This window comes from Centropristis striata, chromosome 17, assembly GCF_030273125.1.
Source record: "Centropristis striata isolate RG_2023a ecotype Rhode Island chromosome 17, C.striata_1.0, whole genome shotgun sequence".
NCBI lineage: Eukaryota > Metazoa > Chordata > Actinopteri > Perciformes > Serranidae > Centropristis > Centropristis striata.
The window spans coordinates 31649989-31670430 of record NC_081533.1 but is presented as its reverse complement, the minus strand read 5'-3'; the positions used below and the strand labels follow the sequence as shown (position 1 = coordinate 31670430).

The following is a 20442-nucleotide window of genomic DNA, read 5'->3' as shown; positions in this document are numbered from 1 at the left end:
CCAAGGGAAGAGACAAACTGGAACCAGAAGTGTCGAGGCAGAACTAGAAGCCAAAAGACGAAAGGCATAGTGGTTGTCCGTGAGTCAGGCAGAACAGGTAAGTCAAAGGCAGGCAAGGTCGGCAACTGGCAGGCAGACTGGGTTAGAGTGTTGGCTGGTCCTGCATGAAGTTGAAGAACAATCTAGCAAGTCCTGGTGAGTCCAGGTTGGAGAGGGTGGCTGAGACCGGCAGTGTGAGGTGAGTGGACAGAGAGCAGGTGGACTGTGACAGTGAACCACCTCAACTCCCAGCTAGAGAGACATGTTTAATAGCCATTAAGGGTCTCACCTGTAACAGCCAGCCAGCTCTCTGGTGACTCTCCAGCTCCAGAGATGCTGCACTTGTAGAGTCCTTCATCTGACTTGGAAACACCTTCGAGGGTCATCTTTCCCGTAGAGCTGCTCTCCATGAAGCGGCCATCTTTATAGAAACCAGCTGTGAGGTTTAAGGGAGTTATCTTGTTTCTGCAGCTCAGAGTCACAGCGTCTCCCTCCATCACAGGAAGAACAGGACTCTCCAGGATCACTGAACCATCTGAACAACAAGTGTTTGTTATTTGTTTGACATCAAGCATGAGTAAGAACAAATCTTGTTTAAATACAAATGTACTAGTGACGGTGATGTTGACGCTGTTGCTTCTCTCCCCCCCTGCAGCCTCACACCAGTACTCTCCACTGTCACTATCACTGGCTCAACCTCTTCTGTCTTGTGAGATCTATTCTGGCTCTTATTTTCCTGTACTCTGATTGTATTCTTACTCATTTGCTGGATTTTGTGTTACTTATTTTGCAGATGACAATCAATGTATATATATGAATTCAAATAAACTCACAAAATGTGCTACCTTGTACGATTACTTGGTTTAAGGTTTTTTGACCTTACAACACTGATATGACTCACCTGTAACAGCCAGCCAGCTCTCTGGGGATTCTCCAGCTCCAGAGATGCTGCACTTGTAGAGTCCTTCATCGGACTTAGAAACACTGTCGATGGTCGTCTTTCCTGTTGCGCTGCTCTCCATGAAGTGGCCGTCTTTATAGAAACCAGCTGTGAGGTTTGAGGAAGTTGTCTTGTTTCTGCAGCTCAGAGTCACAGCGTCTCCCTCCATCACAGGAAGGACAGGACTCTCAAGGATCACTGAACCATCTGAACGACAACTGTTTTTTATTTGTTTAATGTCAAGCATGAGTAAGAACAAATCTTGTCTAAATATAAACATACCAGTGATGGTGATGTTGACGCTGTTGCTTCTCTCCCCCCCTGCAGCCTCACACCAGTACTCTCCACTGTCAGTAGTATAGAGATTTTTATCGGAGCAGAACGACTCGGTGGACACCCCCCAATTTAGACCGCAAGTCGAAGTTTCTGTTTTGATCTTCCTTAAAACGTTCCATCCAGTCGTACCATTGCATTGAAAAGAGACAGACTCATATTCAAAGACTTGGAGTCTAGATGGAATGATACGAAAAGCTCCATCTGTTACAGAAAAACACACAGAGAAGAGATGAAGTTACAAAACTTGTTGGTGAAATCAGTAAATCGTAGCTTTTATACATAAACAAACAAAACTACTTACCAATTGTCAGAACACCCAGCTGCAGGAACACAGTCATCGCTGGAGAGACAAAGGAAAGAGTGTAAAAAACATAAAATCGACACTTATATACATACTATCTATAAGCCTGCTCACTTCCGCCATCTTTATCAAATATGATTACCATTGAAACACTGAAAAATAAAGGATCCAGCCACTGTGAGAAGGAGTCGAGTCGAAAACACAAGTTTATGATCCAAAGTCAGTAATAGGTTTTTTGTATTGTTTCCATAATTGGAATCTTTATCATATTTGCTAAATTTGAACTGAAAACAACGTCTATGTAGAATGAGGCCATACTCACACAGTGTGATGTAGAAAGCTGCGACCTCCATGTTGTCTTGCTGCTGACTGACTGAAAGGTTAAAGTCTCTTCCTGTGTGGTTTATTTCTTCTCTTTAAGCAACACTAATATTAGGGCTTTAGAGATGAAACGTGAGCTGCTGTTATGGTAGAAATAGCCTCAGTAGTGACGTTAAATATCAGTGGGTGGAGCCAAAAGATACGACAAGGCCCTTTATCCTTAAACACAGGAAGCTCTGTTTTTCTCTTGTATTGACAGGTGATCATGAAAACAAGTTGACAAACTGGTTCAATATAATATCAACTTCGTGATTCCCATTTTCTCTCTGTTTTTCTCTTTTCTCATCCTTTCTCTCTCTTTAATTGTCACACACTCACCTCTCAAGTCTTATTCTGCCTCCTGCAGTACAGCATGCACAGTATAGATCTGTTTTACCCCCAGAAAAATATTTATGACATTATACTAAATAAAAAACTACACACACATGTGGTTGATGTTGATATATTTATTTTGTTGCAGAGAACTTTACTTTACAATCTAAATATTGCACCATAATATTGCAAAGATACAATTGAAGGGCTTGAAGCAGAAAGAAATCCTGTGCCTGAAATTTTTTTGCCAAAACAAATACTGCATAATGGAAAACTGACATTCTTGCATTGACATGACATTGTTAACAAGATCAAAATACAGAATCCTGTCAGAAATTTTGCTCCTTTCAAAATAAAACAATACGCAGATCATGCAGCCTAATACTACTTCACATCAACATTACGTCTTGACCGCGGGCACCAGATCAGCAATCAATCAATCAAAGGGTCTCAGAGGGTTGGAGACATGGACGACAAGAGTCGGATTGTTGAAGTGGAACAGCATATAATCATTTATGACAACATATTCTTTCTATAAGGAGAGATGGTCAGATCTTACACGTAGGAGAAGCAAAGTAAGCTGTTTGTTGTTGTTATTGTTGTTTACCTTATACACAGTTTATAACGGGATCTCGCGGTCAGGTTCAGGATTATCGCTTGTTGTCGTTACCTCGCGTGTATACGGCTGGCTCGCTACGCTGCAGTTACACGCCTGGTGGGAAGTGACGCCGGGCAGAGGACGGAGCAAACCCACGGCGGAGCCGTTCCGCGCCCGGTGGAAATCCCCAGTAAGGTTGACGTATGGGAGAGCGCACGCACGGACCCTATAGCCATGTTTCGACTACCACCGGGAAAGTCTCATGCCACACCCTCTCAAATGTCCGCTCACTCTGCGTGTCTCCACAACAAGTTAGCCCCCAGAGCGATTTAGAGACTCTGGAGGTGACGTATGGTTTTCGCCGTTGCTAACTGTGCACAGCAAATGATCATAAACAAAGCAGCATGGCTAATTATGATGCACAGTGTCTCCGCTGATCATAAACATAGTGATCGTGAATTAACGGTACGCGCTAACTGTGCACAGAGTGTCCGGTGCTTGTTGTAAACAAACAGATCGCTAAGTGAACACCTCCTGCAGCAGCAGCACATACACACTGTACTGCTACAGAGCTAACTGTTAGCTTGTTAGCACATACACACTGTACTGCTACATAGCTAACTGTTAGCTTGTTAGCAGATACACACTGTACTGCTACAGAGCTAACTGTTAGCCTGTTAACACATACAGACTGTACTGCTACAGAGCTAACTGCCGCTAACGGCGGCTCTTCTTAACGAGCCGGCCTCCGTCTCGTTAGCGGCTCGTTAAGAAGAGTAAGAAGGAGTCGCTGGATTTGTCTCCAATTACTTTCTTGAAAAATAGTAATGACGTGGGTCTAAAGCACGCTTGCCGATGAGTCTTCTTCTCCGGCAGGCCATACGCTATCCACCGTAATGCTGCCCTCCCCGGTCATATCCAGATCTAACTAACTAAGGGTTTTTGTTGTTTTTTTTTTGTTTTTTTTTAAACATGATTAAAAAAAAAAAAAAAAACACCAAAAAAATCCCGAGCCGGATTTCCGGCACCGTGCCGGAGGTCTTCAAGCCCTGCAATTGTAATGTAATGTTTAATTTTTATTTTTCAGATAGCAGAAAATAAAAGCAAAGACTGAGACTTCATGTCCTGATGTATTTTAGCATGTGGTGAAGAAGAGCTGCGGTCGCTCTGCAGAGGGTTTCGTACGTGTCACGGTCAAAGTGGACTGTCACAAATAGCTTCATCTGACTTCTGAGAATCTTCATGTCCTGACGCAATCATCACACATCTGCTTCTTGACCCTGAAAACAGTGAATCTGTGAAAAAACCCATCTTAGAGCACCAACCATCATATAGAAACCAGCTGTGAGGTTTGAGGAAGTTGTCTTGTTTCTGCAGCTCAGAGTCACAGCGTCTCCCTCTGTCACAGGAAGGACAGGACTCTCCAGGATCACTGAACCATCTGAACAACAAGTGTTTGTTATTTGTTTGATATCAAGCATGAGTAAGAACAAATATTACAGTCTAAATATAAACATACCAGTGATGGTGACATTGACGGTGTTGCTTCTCTCCCCCCCTGCAGCCTCACACCAGTACTCTCCACTGTCACTAGTATAGAGATTTTTATAGACGTAGGACGACTCAGTGGACACCCCCCAATATAGACCACAAGTTGAAGTTTCTGTTTTGATCTTCTTTAAAACGCAGTGGCGGGCGGTGCATTTCACACTTAGGCCTTCAGTGATGTCCAACTTAGTCAATAAATACCTTTCATTTTGCCAGCATTTATAACACCAGGACTGGAGAGTAGTTAGAAACACACTTAAGCACTACTAGGCATTGCATCACCTCAGTTGTGTACAAAATGGGCTATTATCCGGCGCATCAGCAATTAAAACATATCTGGTATGCTACTGTCAAAACTTAAAAATAAAAGGGTCTTTAAAATTATCTTTCCAAAAAGTTTTATTAAATGAGTCCGCAAAGAATATGCAAGCTTTAACAAGATTGTACAATACATTGCAAAATCGCAGTTTAATATCAGAAAAACACTAACGAGACGGCCCTACTTTGGCGACAGCGACACAATAAACAAGTCTCTTTGTGAAAAAACGTTTTCATGTCAAAACGTGACGTATCACGACTTTCTGTGACCTGTTGCTTTGAGTACAACCACACAGCTGCGCCAATGCGCCAGATTATTTACATACCGTTAACAGTCCCGGCCGGGTGTGACTCTGTTGATCTGCATAGCGCTGCCGTGGCTCAAACTAGTAAGTATCCATATTATTATATATATATATTATATCCAATCACAGGACGCGTAAATGTCACGTTCAACGTGAGGCCAGCTAGAGGGCCTTACTGACACAACTCATGATCTGATTGGCTATCGCAACTATCTATCAACTGTATTTGCCCGTTCACTTACAGTGCACAGACGCCCGCATTGTTGATTCTGAAGGCCCGGGCAGATTTCATACAGCCTGGCAACATAAAATAGCTGAATTCTGATTGGATAAAAACTCTAACCTAAAAACAACAGCACTGGAAGGAGCATAATATGACATGAAGAGAATATGAATACTTTTAGATATTTTGGGAAAGAAAATTAAAAATTAAATTAACCTTTATCGTAATTATGATCATGATTTCTGGTTATGTTAGGCCAGCAGAGAAGGGCTTGCTGGCCCTGACGGCCCACCACTGTTAAAAAGTTCCATCCAGTCATACCATTGCATTGAAAAGAGACGGATTCATATTCAAAGACTTGGAGTCTAGATGGAATGATACGAAAAGCTCCATCTGTTACAGAAAAACACACAGAGAAGAGATGAAGTTACAAAATTTGTCGGTGAAATCAGCGAAGTAATGACTCTATATCATTTCATTGTGTCATTATAGGCCTATCTACTTTTCGGACGGATAAGTTGAACTGTCAACTGTCTGAGCAGCAGGCTGCAGAAACACAATCATCACTAGGAAGATAAAGAAAAGAGCGAATCATAAAACAGATATTCATATATGTAAAATCTATTTCTTCCTTCTTTATCATATATATGATTATATACATATGATTTCCATAGAACCACTGAAAAATAAAGGATTCAGTTCAAGTCAAAAACACAACTTTATGGTCCAAAAAGTCACTGATGAGTTACTTTCTTGATAATGATCAATCGTATTTGATAAATGTTAACTTAAAACACTGTTGATGGACTTTGAATATGAAAGAACTTCAGAATGAGGCCATACTCACACAGCGAGAAACAGAAAGCTGCGACCTCCATGTTGTCTTGCTGCTGACTGACTGATCACTGACGTGCTAAAAGAAGGTGAGCGCTCTTTTCCTGTGTGGTTTATTTCGTCTCTGTATGTGAGAATAAAAATAGCCTCAGTAGTGACATTAAATATCAGTGGGTGGAACCAAAATATACGACAAGGCCCTTTATCCTGAAACGCGGGAAGTTCCGTTTTTCTCTTTTATTGACAGGTGATCATGAAAACAACTAGACAAACTGGTTCAATTTAATATCAACTTCATGATTCCCATTTTCTCTCTGTTTTTCTCTTTTCTCATCCTTCCTTTCTCTTTAATTGTCACACACTCATGTTTCAAGTCTTATTCTGCCCCCTGCAGTACAGCATCCACAGTACAGATCTGTTTTTCCCCCAGAAAAATATATATTACATATACAAAATAAAAAAACAGAAAAAAACAGACATGCATATGGTTGATGTTGATATATATTTTTTTATTTTTTTGCAGACAACTTTACTTTACAATCTAAATATTGCACCATAATATTGCAATGATACAATTATAATGGAATGGTTTTCTTTTTTTTAAGATAGTAGAAAATACAAGCAAAGACTGAGACTTAATGTCCTGATGTGTATTTTAATGCACATCATTGCACAGTGCACTTTTAGCATGTGGTGAAGAAGAGCTGTGGTCGCTCTGCAGAGGGTTTCGTACGCGTCATGGTCAAAGTGGACTGTCAAGAATAGCTTCATCTGACTTCTGAGAATCTTCATGTGTTGATGCAATCATCACACATCTGCTTCTGGGCCCTAAAAACAGGAATTTATTAATAATCAGTGGAAAAACATCTAAGAGCGCCACCATCATTCTGTCACACACATCATATTCAGAAAACAATCTTCCTTTTCTAAATTGTGTCACTGTTGATGCAAAACATACACTATGATCATGTGTTAGCACAACATGGACTAAATACATTAAAAACGTACATAACAAGACATTCAGAGATGAACAAGAAGCATGTTGAGCTTCCAGATGAAGCATGACTTGATGCTTCATTATCTTAACAACCCGACTAGATTTCAGTATAACCTAACTACCTCAATTGATACATTTATTCTGAGTGGACATGTGTTATTGTTGTTTACCTCCAATGTTCCCACAGTGAAGTATTCCCAAAAACACGAACAGAGGAGCCATCATCACAAGGGGGAGAACAGTTCTTAAGATGAGGAACACGTTTGAGGAGGGATGAGTCTCTGTGTGCAGCGCTGCAAAGAGAACAGAAAGGGTGATAACATGAGATACAGGGGTGGTTCGATCCTTGACCATGGCAGCCTACATGTCGAAGTATCCTTGAGCAGAATACTGAACTCTAATTTGCAGGTGGCACTGATTAGGGTAGCCTCTGCCACCAGTATGAATGTGTGTGTGAATGGGTGAATGAGCGCAGTCTGTGGTCTAAAGTGCTTTGAGCGGTCGCAAAGTGACTAGAAAAGCGCCATTTACCATTACCATTCAAAGATTAGGGAGATGAGGTTGGGTGCGTAGTGAGCTGGGTGAAGACTCTGACTGTTGTTTCACACTTCCTGACCTTCATTGAGTCTCTGGGTGGTGTCCTTGAAAGGATACTGTCTGGGGACTTCAACACATAATGTGGGAACTCAAGTGGTGTTTGGGAAGTCTACTCTTTGCAGATGATGTGGTTCTGTTGGGATTATCAAGTCGTGACCTCCAGCAAGTGAAGGCGGGGCAGACAGTAGATGGATAGCTGGGCAGCGTGTGAGGCAAACAAGCAGCGTGACTCATCTTCAGGTGGCAACGAGAAGCTGAAGATTTAATACACACTGAGATAACAACAGAGGCAGACACCGAACCACCAAGGGAAGAGACAAACTGGAACCAGAAGTGTCGAGGCAGAACTAGAAGCCAAAAGACGAAAGGCATAGTGGTTGTCCGTGAGTCAGGCAGAACAGGTAAGTCAAAGGCAGGCAAGGTCGGCAACAGGCAGGCAGACTGGGTTAGAGTGTTGGCTGGTCTTGCATGAAGTCGAAGAACAATATGGCAAGTCCTAATGAGTCCAGGTGGGAGAGGTGGCTGATGAGGTGAGAGTGGCCAACCGGTGGTGTGAGGTGAGTGGACAGAGAGCAGGTGGACTGTGACACTGAACCACCTCAACTCCCAGCTTGAGATATGTTTAATAACCATTAAGGGTCTCACCTGTAACAGCCAGCCAGCTCTCTGGGGATTCTCCAGCTTCAGAGATCCTGCACTTGTAGAGTCCTTCATCTGACTTGGAAACACCTTTGATGGTCGTCTTTCCTGTAGAGCTACTCTCCATGAAGCGGCCATCTTTATAGAAACCAGCTGTGGGGTTTAAGGGAGTTGTCTTGTTTCTGCAGCTCAGAGTCACAGCGTCTCCCTCTGTCACAGGAAGGACAGGACTCTCCAGGATCACTGAAACAGCTGAACAATGGGTGTTTGTCATTTGTTTAATATTAAGCGTGAGTAAGAACAAATCTTGTCTAAATACAAACATACCAGTGATGTTGATGTTGACAATGTTGCTCCTCTTCCCCCCTTCAGCCTCACACCAGTACTCTCCACTGTCCTCTGGATAAGCCCCTTTAATGGTGCAGGACGTCTCGGTGGACACCCCCCACTCTAAACCACCACAAGTCGAAACTTCTGTCCTGATCTTCCTTAAAACTCTCCCTCCTGCCAAGCCCTCGCATTTAAAAGAGAGGGACTCGTATTCAAAGACTTGGAGTTGGGTTGGAATGATCCAGAAAGCTGCATCTGTCACAGAAAACCACAACCAGAAGTAATGACTCTGTATACTGTTCGTTGTGTCATCATATCTTCTTTTTCTGGCTTTTATACATAAACAAACAAAGCTACGTACCAACTGTTTGAGCACCCAGCCACAGAAACACAGTCATCACTGGGGAGACAAAGGAAAGATATACTGCATCACTACTCTCTCTTTAAATCTGCCGTTTTGATCAGACTAGTTATTGTACAGAAATAACAGATTCAGCCAATGTAAGATGTCGTCAATTAATGATGCAAGATTAAGCTAATAAGTTGATTTCTTGTCACTGTTTTATTGATAAAGTGAGTACTCACACAGTCCGATGCAGGAAGCTGCGACCTCCATGACGTCTCGCTGCTCACTGTTTGAACATCAGACTCACATGTACGAATGAGTTGAAAATTCTCTTCCTGTTTGGTTTATTTCTGCTAATACGACACTAACTTTAGATTGAAAATGTGAGCTGCTGTCGTGGTAGAAAAAGCCTCAGTGGTGAAGTTGAATATCGGTGGGCGGAATCAACAAAAGCCAGACTAAATATTACTGTTTTCTAGGTGGGCTACATGGTGGTGTAGTGGTTAGCACTCTTCACGGCAAGAGGGTCACCATTTCGACTTCGGCCTGCAGCTTTTCTTCTATGTGGAGTTTGCATGTTGTCCCCGTGTCAGCGTGGGTTCTCACCGGGTACTCCTGCTTCCTCCCACAGTCCAAAAACGTGCATTTAGGTTTAATTGATGATTCTAAATTGCCCGTAGGTGTGAATGAGAGCGTGATTGTCTGTCTCTATGTGTCTGCCCTGTGAAAGTCTGGTGACCTGTCCAGCGTGTACCCCACCTTTCACCCATAGACTGTATATAAATAATGGACCCATTGCGTTACACTCATCGCCATCTTGTGTCGCCATCTTGTTTCCGATACGGGGAGCAGACCATATTTGGACTGTGGAGGAGCGAGAGGGATCTGATCACTGACTACAACCTCTCTACACCTCAACCTGACTGACTCATGTTAGCATCAACTGGAGCATTAACTGGGATGTTCATTTTGGCTAGCAAAAAACAAAAACAATATCCGCGTTAGTGACCTCGGAAAAATGAACAGCGATTCCTTGGAGTGTCTATTAGTCCAACCAAACGCTGAACAAGATATTTTTACTGAACAAAACGTTCAAATAAACTGTAATTAAGTGAAAATACAGTGAAATGGTAAGAATTATGACATTAAACCGGTAAATATCCTTTTTTTATATGTATATAACATTATCTATAACTTTATTGACACGTTGCCGTGGATACGCATTATTCTCCTTCTCTTGTGATGACGGCTCGCCTTGTAAGTGACCTGTCAATCAAAGGTAGCCACGCCCCAAATCTTACGATTTGAGGCTTTTATTCATTTTATTACATTATTTCAACATTTATTTTTGTCTTTCAGTGGGAGAGACTTCGGAAAGTTTTTTGATAAAGAAGAAAAAATACGATTCAGAATCTCAGATTTCCAAATGTTAAGTATGTTTACATATACTTTTTGTGATTCTTATCACTTACATTATCAGCATCTCTGATGATTCATCTCTCCTCTCGACTTGAAAGACAAACAGCTGAAGCTCCACAACAGAAGCTGAGAAAGTGGAAACTGGAGCTTGGATATGCTTTGAATATTTCTCCAGTTTTTCATTTTTGTTTACCTGCAAATGTTTATGTCTTTGCATATTAAAAAAAATCAATATTAATCGTTCACTGTCCCTTCATTAGGAGGTCAGTACTCACATTCATCTTACATGGTCTTGAGAGTGACACAAACTGAACCAGGATCAGGAGCAATACCAGTGTGATCCACTGGGGGGCAGCACTGTGCTTGAAATGTTTCTTAATCATTTCATGAGTAATAATTCAGGCTTAATGGATTGTTTATTTGTTTTATATGGTTTGTCTGTTTGTTGATGAACTTACTAAAAGTCAAATACTGTCCAATCCTTAAAATGACACAAAATGACCAAAAAAAGACGAAAAAATGAAAAAAGGACAAAATTGTTAAAAAAGAAACATAATGGTAAAAAAGACAAAATGGCAAAAAAGACAAAATTGTAAAAGTAAAAAAAGGAGACACAGAAGACAGAATGACCACAAAATAACAAAAAAGATGAAAAATGACAAAAAAGGCATACATTAACAACAACAAAAAGCCTACAGAAAATGACCAAAATCAGTTTTCTCCACATATTGTATTGAAGTAATGTCATGTTTCCAGCCTCTCCTGTCCTCTCCTCACATTTTTAAATGGCACATGAAGAATAAAGTGATTCTGACAGAAATATCAACATTTTAAGCTTTGATTTAGTCACTTTTTGATCACGGAAACTTTATATGTCTATAATATGTATATAATATGTCTGTTTTTGCAGTCTTTATGATAAACTGTATTTTTGTTGATCTATAAAAAAAACAACCATAGATTTCTGAGGGTAAAAAACAACTTTCACATCAGTATTTACATAAAGACTATGATTATTTTCAAATAGTTCTGCTATTAATGTGGTCTCATGGTCCAAAATATGAGTAAAGACTTAATATTAATGACGTCACAGGTGGGACTTTGGTCTCTGGTTTCTGTCTCACCATGGAAAATAAAATAGAATGACAGAAACCAGAAACCTTCGACCACCCTTTAACCTTGGACCCACAGTGGAAAACAGCCAGCACTGACTGTATGTGAAGCTGCAGCAGCTCCACTCTGGTAAACAGCAGATAGAACAATGTGGTTACAAACTGATGGCTCCTAAAATAGAAGCGTAACTCTTTAACTGCTGCGAGTTAAAGCTCGCTCTCTCATGAGGAGGCATCAGGTCACTTACACTTCATAACTAGTCAGATATTATCAATAATTAGGGTCAACACACTGAAGAAACACTTCATTTCTTACTCAACCTGCAAAGTATTCCATTGTTTCTCTAAACATTTGTTATAAAGCACAGAAATATGCCTCTATCTTTTTATGAGCATTTAAAATTCTCCAGTGAAAGTGATTAAAAATGTAACAGATATAAAAAGTTCAGTTGATTGTTGATCATAATAAAAATGTCTCCTCTGTGCGGTAATAAGACCTGAACACATCAACGGGACAGAAACAGACTCCCAGAAGTCTCCGCTCACAGCAACCTGCAAGACACAAGAGTCCAAAACCGACGTTATTTATATTAAAAATGCATTTTCCAGCATAAAAGTGTAGATTATGTTATAAAGCTTTTCTCCACACTGCCAGGAATACAATTCTTGTTTGGAAAAAGTGAATTTATTTGGACATGAAGCCCAGTTTTAATATGTTAACAGCCTAAACTTGTTATATTAGATTGTGTGGTTGCATCCTACTCTCCAATAAAGACACATTTAAGTATTTTTTTCTGGCAAAATGAGTACATGAGTGAAATATATCAAGTTCCAGTTGAGTAGTTTTACCTTTTACCACAGTGAACTGTTGGTCAAACGTTGACCAGGCTCAGCGCGTGGTAAACAGCCATCGAGTTCTCTTCGTCATCTACCAGAGACACAGTTACAGAAAGTGTGAGATGATCGTGAGCACATTATTCAACAATAATTTACATACACAAAGCTGTACATACAGGGAGACAATGTGCATCTAGAATAAATGATTACTTCTGATTCGTGGCCCCATTGTGTATGTATAACAGCGGCCGCCTGTCTGTGGGTTTCCCGCGTGGTTTTTGTCTGAGCAGCCTAACACTCCTGAAGCAGACACTTTCTAATAGAGTCTATTCACAGGTTGAAGTTAAAGAGGGCCAGCTGTCATACTAACCGTGTGTCTCAGTGTCGAGGTCATCACCATTCTCAGCCCCGGGTTTTGCGATGGCCGCATATGTTGGCTGGAAGGGAACATCTTCAGTGGCCTCGTCAGTCACTAAAATATAATAAAATACAACATATCAGTAGCAGGTAGGTATAAATGCAGATTGTTCTTTACACTCATAACAGCTGGCAGAAGATACATTAACTGGCTTCCAAAGAAAATATAAAAATTACACTTTAAATCATGGTAAATGGAGTGCACTTATATAGTGCTTTTATCCAAAGAGTATTACACTACACACTACGCTAAATGCAGATAGTTCTTTTGAGTCCAAGTTGACATCTGTGCAAAATTTGAAGAAATCACCTAAAGGAGGGGTTCCTGGGGAACCTGGTCTCACAGGAATCCGTGAAATAGCCACGGATTCTCTTAACTCAAAATTCGTGGAAAAGCCACGGTATAACTCAAATTTCTGTGAAACTGACACGGATTTCGCTACAATGCAAGTTAATGACAGTCATATCCCGTGGCTATTCCATGGATATTTTTTCCTATTAATTTGTTCCAAGTCACGTGACTTTCAAGGTCCCGGCGGTCAGAACAAAAAACATGTCGGACAGTTCTGTCATTTTTAGTGAAAAAATCAATATTTTGACTTAGTTTCTGCATAAAAATGGATTTTGATCACATTTCTAGCGTGAAATATATGTTTTATTTTCTAAATATTCACTCAGTGAATGTACATAATCACTTTGTATGTTGGAATAGCCACGGGATATGACTGTCATTAACTTGCATTGGAGCGAAATCCGTGTCAGTTTCACGGAAATTTGAGTGATTCCGTGGCTATTCCACGGATTTTGAGTTAAGCAAATCCGTGGCTATTTCACGGATTCCTGTGAGACCATGTTGTCCTGGGATATTATATATTGCAAGAATAGTAAAAACAGAGGGTCACAGTACAGTTGCCTTCCTTCATCCTTGAGTCCAAGTTGACATTTGTGCAACATTTGAAGAAATTCCCATAAGGGCGGTTCTTCAAAAAACATGTTGGCAAGAATCGGAAAAAGGGTTACCTTGACCTCTGGCCCCCCAAATCTAATCAGTTCATCTTTGAGTCCAAGTGGATGCTTGTGCCATATAGGAACAAAACCAAAGGTTTTTCCTGATATATGGCTTCATGAGAATGGGTTTGGGCCATGAGGTCACAGGGATCTTAACTTTTGACCTTTGATGCCAAAAATGTCACTTCATCCTTGAGTCCAAGTCGACATTTGTGCAACATTTGAAGAAATTCCCTTAAGGAGGGTTCTTGAAATAATTTGTTTACAAGAATGGGAAACAGGGTCACAGTACAGTGATCTTAACCTTGGACCCCCAAAATCTAATATGTTCATCCTTGAGTCCAATGGATATCTTTAAAACACATATACTCAAAAATACAGTAAAACAGGTTGGTGTTGCTCACCTATTTGTGGAGAAGAGGTCGACGGTAAGGAGGAAGGAGAGGTTGGGGTATCTGCTTGGATAAAAAAAAAAACAGCTCAGTTGTTTCACTCTGTGTCAAATATTAAAGTGGTATTTTAATTTATGTCCTCTGTACCTGTGGAGACCATGTTGTCCTGGGATATTATATATTGCAAGAATAGTAAAAACAGAGGGTCACAGTACAGTTGCCTTCCTTCATCCTTGAGTCCAAGTTCACATTTGTGCAACATTTGAAGAAATTCCCATAAGGGCGGTTCTTCAAAAAACATGTTGGCAAGAATCGGAAAAAGGGTTACCTTGACCTCTGGCCCCCCAAATCTAATCAGTTCATCTTTGAGTCCAAGTGGATGCTTGTGCCATATTGGAACAAAACCAAAGGTTTTTCCTGATATATGGCTTCATGAGAATGGGTTTGGGCCATGAGGTCACAGGGATCTTAACTTTTGACCTTTGATGCCAAAAATGTCACTTCATCCTTGAGTCCAAGTCGACATTTGTGCAACATTTGAAGAAATTCCCTTAAGGAGGGTTCTTGAAATAATTTGTTTACAAGAATGGGAAACAGGGTCACAGTACAGTGATCTTAACCTTGGACCCCCAAAATCTAATGTTCATCCTTGAGTCCAATGGATATCTTTAAAACACATATACTCAAAAATACAGTAAAAGAGGTTGGTGTTGCTCACCTATTTGTGGAGAAGAGGTCGACGGTAAGGAGGAAGGAGAGGTTGGGGTATCTGCTTGGATAAAAAAAAACAGCTCAGTTGTTTCACTCTGTGTCAAATATTAAAGTGGTATTTTAATTTATGTCCTCTGTACCTGTGGAGACCATGTTGTCCTGGGATATTATATATTGCAAGAATAGTAAAAACAGAGGGTCACAGTACAGTTGCCTTCCTTCATCCTTGAGTCCAAGTTGACATTTGTGCAATATTTGAAGAAATTCCCATAAGGGCGGTTCTTCAAAAAACATGTTGGCAAGAATCGGAAAAAGGGTTACCTTGACCTCTGGCCCCCCAAATCTAATCAGTTCATCTTTGAGTCCAAGTGGATGCTTGTGCCATATTGGAACAAAACCAAAGGTTTTTCCTGATATATGGCTTCATGAGAATGGGTTTGGGCCATGAGGTCACAGGGATCTTAACTTTTGACCTTTGATGCCAAAAATGTCACTTCATCCTTGAGTCCAAGTCGACATTTGTGCAACATTTGAAGAAATTCCCTTAAGGAGGGTTCATGAAATAATTTGTTTACAAGAATGGGAAACAGTGTCACAGTACAGTGATCTTAACCTTGGACCCCCAAAATCTAATATGTTCATCCTTGAGTCCAATGGATATCTTTAAAACACATATACTCAAAAATACAGTAAAAGAAGTTGGTGTTGCTCACCTATTTGTGGAGAAGCGATCGACGGTAAGGAGGAAGGAGAGGTTGGGGTATCTGCTTGGATAAAAAAACCCAGCTCAGTTGTTTCACTCTGTGTCAAATATTAAAGTGGTATTTTAATTTATGTCCTCTGTACCTGTGGTGATGGTTTGACGTTTCCTGCATCGCAGCGATCCCACAAACAGCAGCAGAACTAACAGGAAGGCGCAGACACCGATGCAGATCAGCAGATAGAGCTGAGGGACATCCTGAAGCTCTTCTTCAGCTGCTGGAGACATAACGGTAGTGTGAGCTGCATGAGAGATGTCCACTGTAAAAAAACAGAAAAAAAAAACAAAGTTATTTTACAGATAATTTATTTAAAAATACAGATAATATATGTAACATTTCTGTATCTATCTATCTATCTATCTATCTATCTATCTATCTATCTATCTATATATATATATATATATATATATAAATATAGAGTAAATTGTATTTATTAATTTTTTTAGAATATGAAGGGAAGTGTATGGCAACTTTTGAGTTGAGTTTAGACTTTTTTTCTTACGATTACTTTTTAATTTTTCTTAAATTATTAAATTAAAACTTTCACTGTAAAAAAAAACAACCAAAATTTACCTTAATTTTACAGTCAGCATTATGATGTGTATGTTTTTTTGTTTTACATAGAATTCACTATTATTAAACGTTCAAACCCCTTAAGCAATTTAATAATTGTTCAAAACAAAAAACTATGTCCCATTACATCAATTATTTAAAAGATTTGAAACAGATTATATAAATGTAAAACAATACAAATTTTATTAAGTATAAGTATTTTTTTATTGCATTTGCACTTAATGTAGAAAATAACAACCCTAAAAATAATACAGTAAATTACTTTTTTTTACAGTGTGGTTAATAGTGCACATTCATTACAATAACTTTGTCCATTTCTGCATAAAAAATATACAAAATGTATCTCACATCTCCACCAAAGTGCACAACCAGTTCCAAGTTGGTGTTTGTTAAACTTCTATCAGGCCTAAAACTTTATTTTATGGTTCATCTCACCTCCGACAGCCAGCCAGCTCTCTGGGGACTCTCCAGCTCCAGAGATGCTGCACTTGTAGAGTCCTTCGTTGGACTCAGAAACACTGTCGATGGTGAAGTTTCCTGTAGAGCTGCTGTCCATGAAGTATCCGTCTTTATAGAAATCAGCGGTGAAGTTGATGGATGTCTGTTTCCTCCTGCAGCTCAGAGTCACAGCGTCTCCCTCCATCACAGGGAGGACAGGACTCTCCAGGATCACTGGACCAGCTCAACAACACACAGCAAAAACATTATATAAAAACATGTAACATGTGTTAAGTTTGAGTTGTTTTATTATTTATTTTATTAAATTACTTTTAGTCCCATTCTCAATAGTGGCACAAGTATTATAGATTTATAGATACATCCAGGAGGGATTCGCCAAAAATCCACCATTTATGGTAAAGGATGAAAAAAGTAAAAACAGGCATTATCGTCAGAATATGAACTTTCCGATCGTCCTCGAAGGGATCATAAGTTAAATTCTGCTCCTCGGAGTCACTGTGAAGACATGATTGATTCTGCTGACAGGAGAGGCTGTTTACACAGAGCAGAGCGGAGAGGACAGGAGAGGCTGTTTACACAGAGCAGAGAGGAGAGGACAGGAGAGGCTGTTTACACAGAGCAGAGAGGAGAGGACAGGAGAGGCTGTTTACACAGAGCAGAGAGGAGAGGACTGACATGACGATACTGAGAATATGTACAATATGCGGAGAAAACTGGTTTTGGTCATTTTATGTAGTTTTTTGTCATTTTGTGCCTCTTTGTCATTTTGTGTCTCTTTTTGGTAATTTTTTTGGCTTTTAAAGGGGAGAATGTCAAAAGAGCAAAAAAGCACCCTGAAGCTACTTGTTGGGCGTTTTTCTATGATTTCTGAGTGAATTTATGCACATTTAGTCTCTTTGGACATCAACTGATCTTCAAACCGAGATGTTCACAGACTAAGAATGTTGTGTACTTAGAGTTTATTTGCTTACCAGTGACGGTGATGTTGACAGTGTTGCTTGTCTTGCTTCCTCCCATCTCACACCAGTATGTCCCACTGTCCATCTCTGGATAGGCAGTTTCTATTCGACACGGTCCTGTTGATGTCAACCAGGTAGCACCACATGTTGTAATAACACCTTTCTTCATCCGCACCACTCTCCATCCAATCAGTCCCTGCAGACCCTCACAGCTCACAGAGAAGGAGTCGTGTGCAAAGAGCTGCTGACTGTTGGGATCAACCTGAGGAAAGGCTGCGACAAACCAAAACAAACGAAAATAATTCTTTCATTTAGACACGCACTGTAAAAATAAAATAAAATGGAGGATCAGAGCAAGGGAGGAGAAAAAAATAATGAGAGGAGGACTGATTTTTTCAAGAAAAAATTGAGATGTTGAGAATGAAGTGACTTTTTGAGCTGGTAAAGGTTCAGTAAGTCATCAGAGGTACATTGTTTCTATCCAACAGTTTCTGCAGCTACAAGCTGATTCTCGTGTCATAAACTGATCAATAACCTAAATATTTAAGATGCAGCAGAACTAAAATCACACACACATTAATGAGATATTCTTGGTAGAAGCTGGTACAACTATTGTTTATAATAATCTGCTTTTATGTCATTTTGACAAATATTAGACATATTAATGACAATCAGGTTGTCGCTACTACAAAATTATACATACGCTTCTACTTTAACTCAACTCAAAAAGTGACTTTATTCTCTACATTTTGACTTTTTTCTTGAAGTGCATTATTAATATTTTTTCCCCCTCTCATTATATTTTTTCTCTGAGATATAATTTCTTTATCTAATATCTCTTATGAAAAAAATATCTGTATCATAACTAAAGTTTTTTTTTACATAAGTATAAAGCGACTTTTAGCAGTTTTTTTTACTATACATTACATTTTTTAACATTGAATAAAATAAATGTACATTATTATTATATTCAGCGACATTTTTAAATGTATAATTTTGTATTTTTAGATTTTGAAATTTTAACGAAAAATTGCATAAACACATTTTAAAAAAATAATGTCTTTATCAATTTACAGATTTCAACTTTTTACTTTACTTTTGCGATAAAGGGTATTTACGTTTTACATTTGCACTTTTTTTGTGTGATTTACTTTTTATAATTAAAAAAAAAATAAAAATTTAACATTTTTTTTAAAGTTCTTCCGTAGCAAAAAAGTCAAATTAACATTTTATTCAGCAAAATGATGTGTATTTTTTTGTATTTTTGCATAGAAAAACAAAAAAATATAATATCTGATTGTATTAATTTACAAATTTCAGCTTTTATTTTATGGTTAATATTTGTAATAAAATGTATTTACTAGTGTTTTCAATGGAAATGTACACAAAAAAGTAAAATAATACAATAAAATATTTTTTACAATTTTCAGTGCAATATTTCCAACCGACTGACACACACAAACTCATCCTTGAACCCTTTATTTCTTAATGCTCAAGTAAAACATTTCAATCTTATACATATTTGCATGTAGGTATTGTCACTTGACTTACAGAAGCCAACTCAAGACATAAATATTTTAAATGACATCAAATAGTACATCACTAGCTCCACCACATAGTAAAAATTTTAAAAATGTAACTTACCAGAGTTCTGAGAATAAATGAAGGCAACTTGTGCCTCCAGCAGCAAAAACACAGCCGTCACTGCAGAGACAACAGATGCAACTTATGTATCATATTTAACAGAACTGTAATATATTACATATCTGTAATTTCTGCTCCATAATCAGTGAGCAGCTGACAACTCTCTTTATATTATCTGTGCATTAAATCTTATCAGTGCATCTTGAATAACTGACTTCAGATCCTGTTATCTCAGTGTTCCAGTACTCACCCAGCCTGCAGAGAGCTGTGACCTCCATGGTGCCGCGCTGCCGACTGTCTGAACATCAGGCGGACTCTATGCATCATGTTTGTCAGAGACTATTCTCCTCCTCTTCCTGTTACTCCGCTGCTGAGGAAACAGCACTTTAACAACACAACAGGTGGTAGTAATGTTAGAGCGTAAAGCTTTTACAGCTTCTACCTCTCACCCGGGTTCTTTATTCTAAACTTGGTCTTACAAAACACTCAGGACAAAGGAATAAAGTCAACCATTTATTGAAAGAATCATAGCCAAATGCAATGTTCAGCGCTGGACTCTGCCAAGTGACCCCAATGGCACCACAGGACAATGGGTGGGCTCTTTAGCGCAATTGGTCAATTTGGAAATGATATGCACTGGTTACCACCCCTTAACCAAGCATCTGGGGATTGAACATCTCACTGATCTTTCAAACTTTATGTGTATGTGTTGTTGTCTGCTGAAGCTTCACATCCTATCCTTTGCTCCCCCATGCATACCTTTCCCTGAACTCTGACCTCTCCTAACCGTAAATGACCAGTCGTGTCAGTGTATGACCCAGGTCAGGTCAGAATTTTAAGTCCGATTGCAATTTTCTGCAATTTTTAAAAGGCCTGACCTGCCAATTCCGATTTTGGCCGATACTGATTTTTTTAATAACCCACAGCATACACCTTCAATGTTTGAATCTTATTTTATTGAAAAACAATAACAAAGCAGTATTTTTCTTTAACAAATGAAGGAAATCATAATGCCTGAGGTAGTTAACAATTTACAGGACAAACTAACAAAAGAACTGCAACCGTAAATAAAGTGTCCTTAGTTTTGGGTTTCGTTATAGTACAAC

General features: G+C 39.3%; 1 protein-coding gene and 1 long non-coding RNA gene across 2 annotated transcripts; both read right to left on the bottom strand.

Moving 5' to 3' along the window:
• Window positions 1-135: 135 nt before the first annotated feature.
• LOC131989286 (high affinity immunoglobulin gamma Fc receptor I-like) lies at window positions 136-1969 on the bottom strand. Its single transcript, XM_059354477.1, has 4 exons — window positions 1939-1969; window positions 1617-1655; window positions 1262-1516; window positions 136-574 (listed from the first exon to the last, which is right to left on the bottom strand). Exons 1-4 carry the CDS (start codon window positions 1967-1969, stop codon window positions 306-308), a joined length of 594 nt encoding a protein of 197 aa, XP_059210460.1. The 3' UTR covers window positions 136-305.
• Window positions 1970-12422: 10453 nt separating this feature from the next.
• LOC131989059 (uncharacterized) lies at window positions 12423-14308 on the bottom strand. Its single transcript, XR_009395924.1, has 3 exons — window positions 14242-14308; window positions 12783-12884; window positions 12423-12503 (listed from the first exon to the last, which is right to left on the bottom strand). It is a non-coding gene; the product is annotated as an uncharacterized LOC131989059 (long non-coding RNA).
• Window positions 14309-20442: the final 6134 nt, after the last annotated feature.

Coding starts and splice junctions, on each gene's coding strand:
- LOC131989286 (XM_059354477.1), bottom strand. CDS start 1,969: ATGGAGGTCGCAGCTTTCTACATCACACTGT. Junction 1,656..1,938: donor AGCTTTCTACATCACACTGT/GTGAGTATGGCC, acceptor TTGTCTCTCCAG/CGATGACTGTGTTCCTGCAG. Junction 575..1,261: donor CGTCAACATCACCATCACTG/GTATGTTTATAT, acceptor CTTGTTGTTCAG/ATGGTTCAGTGATCCTGGAG.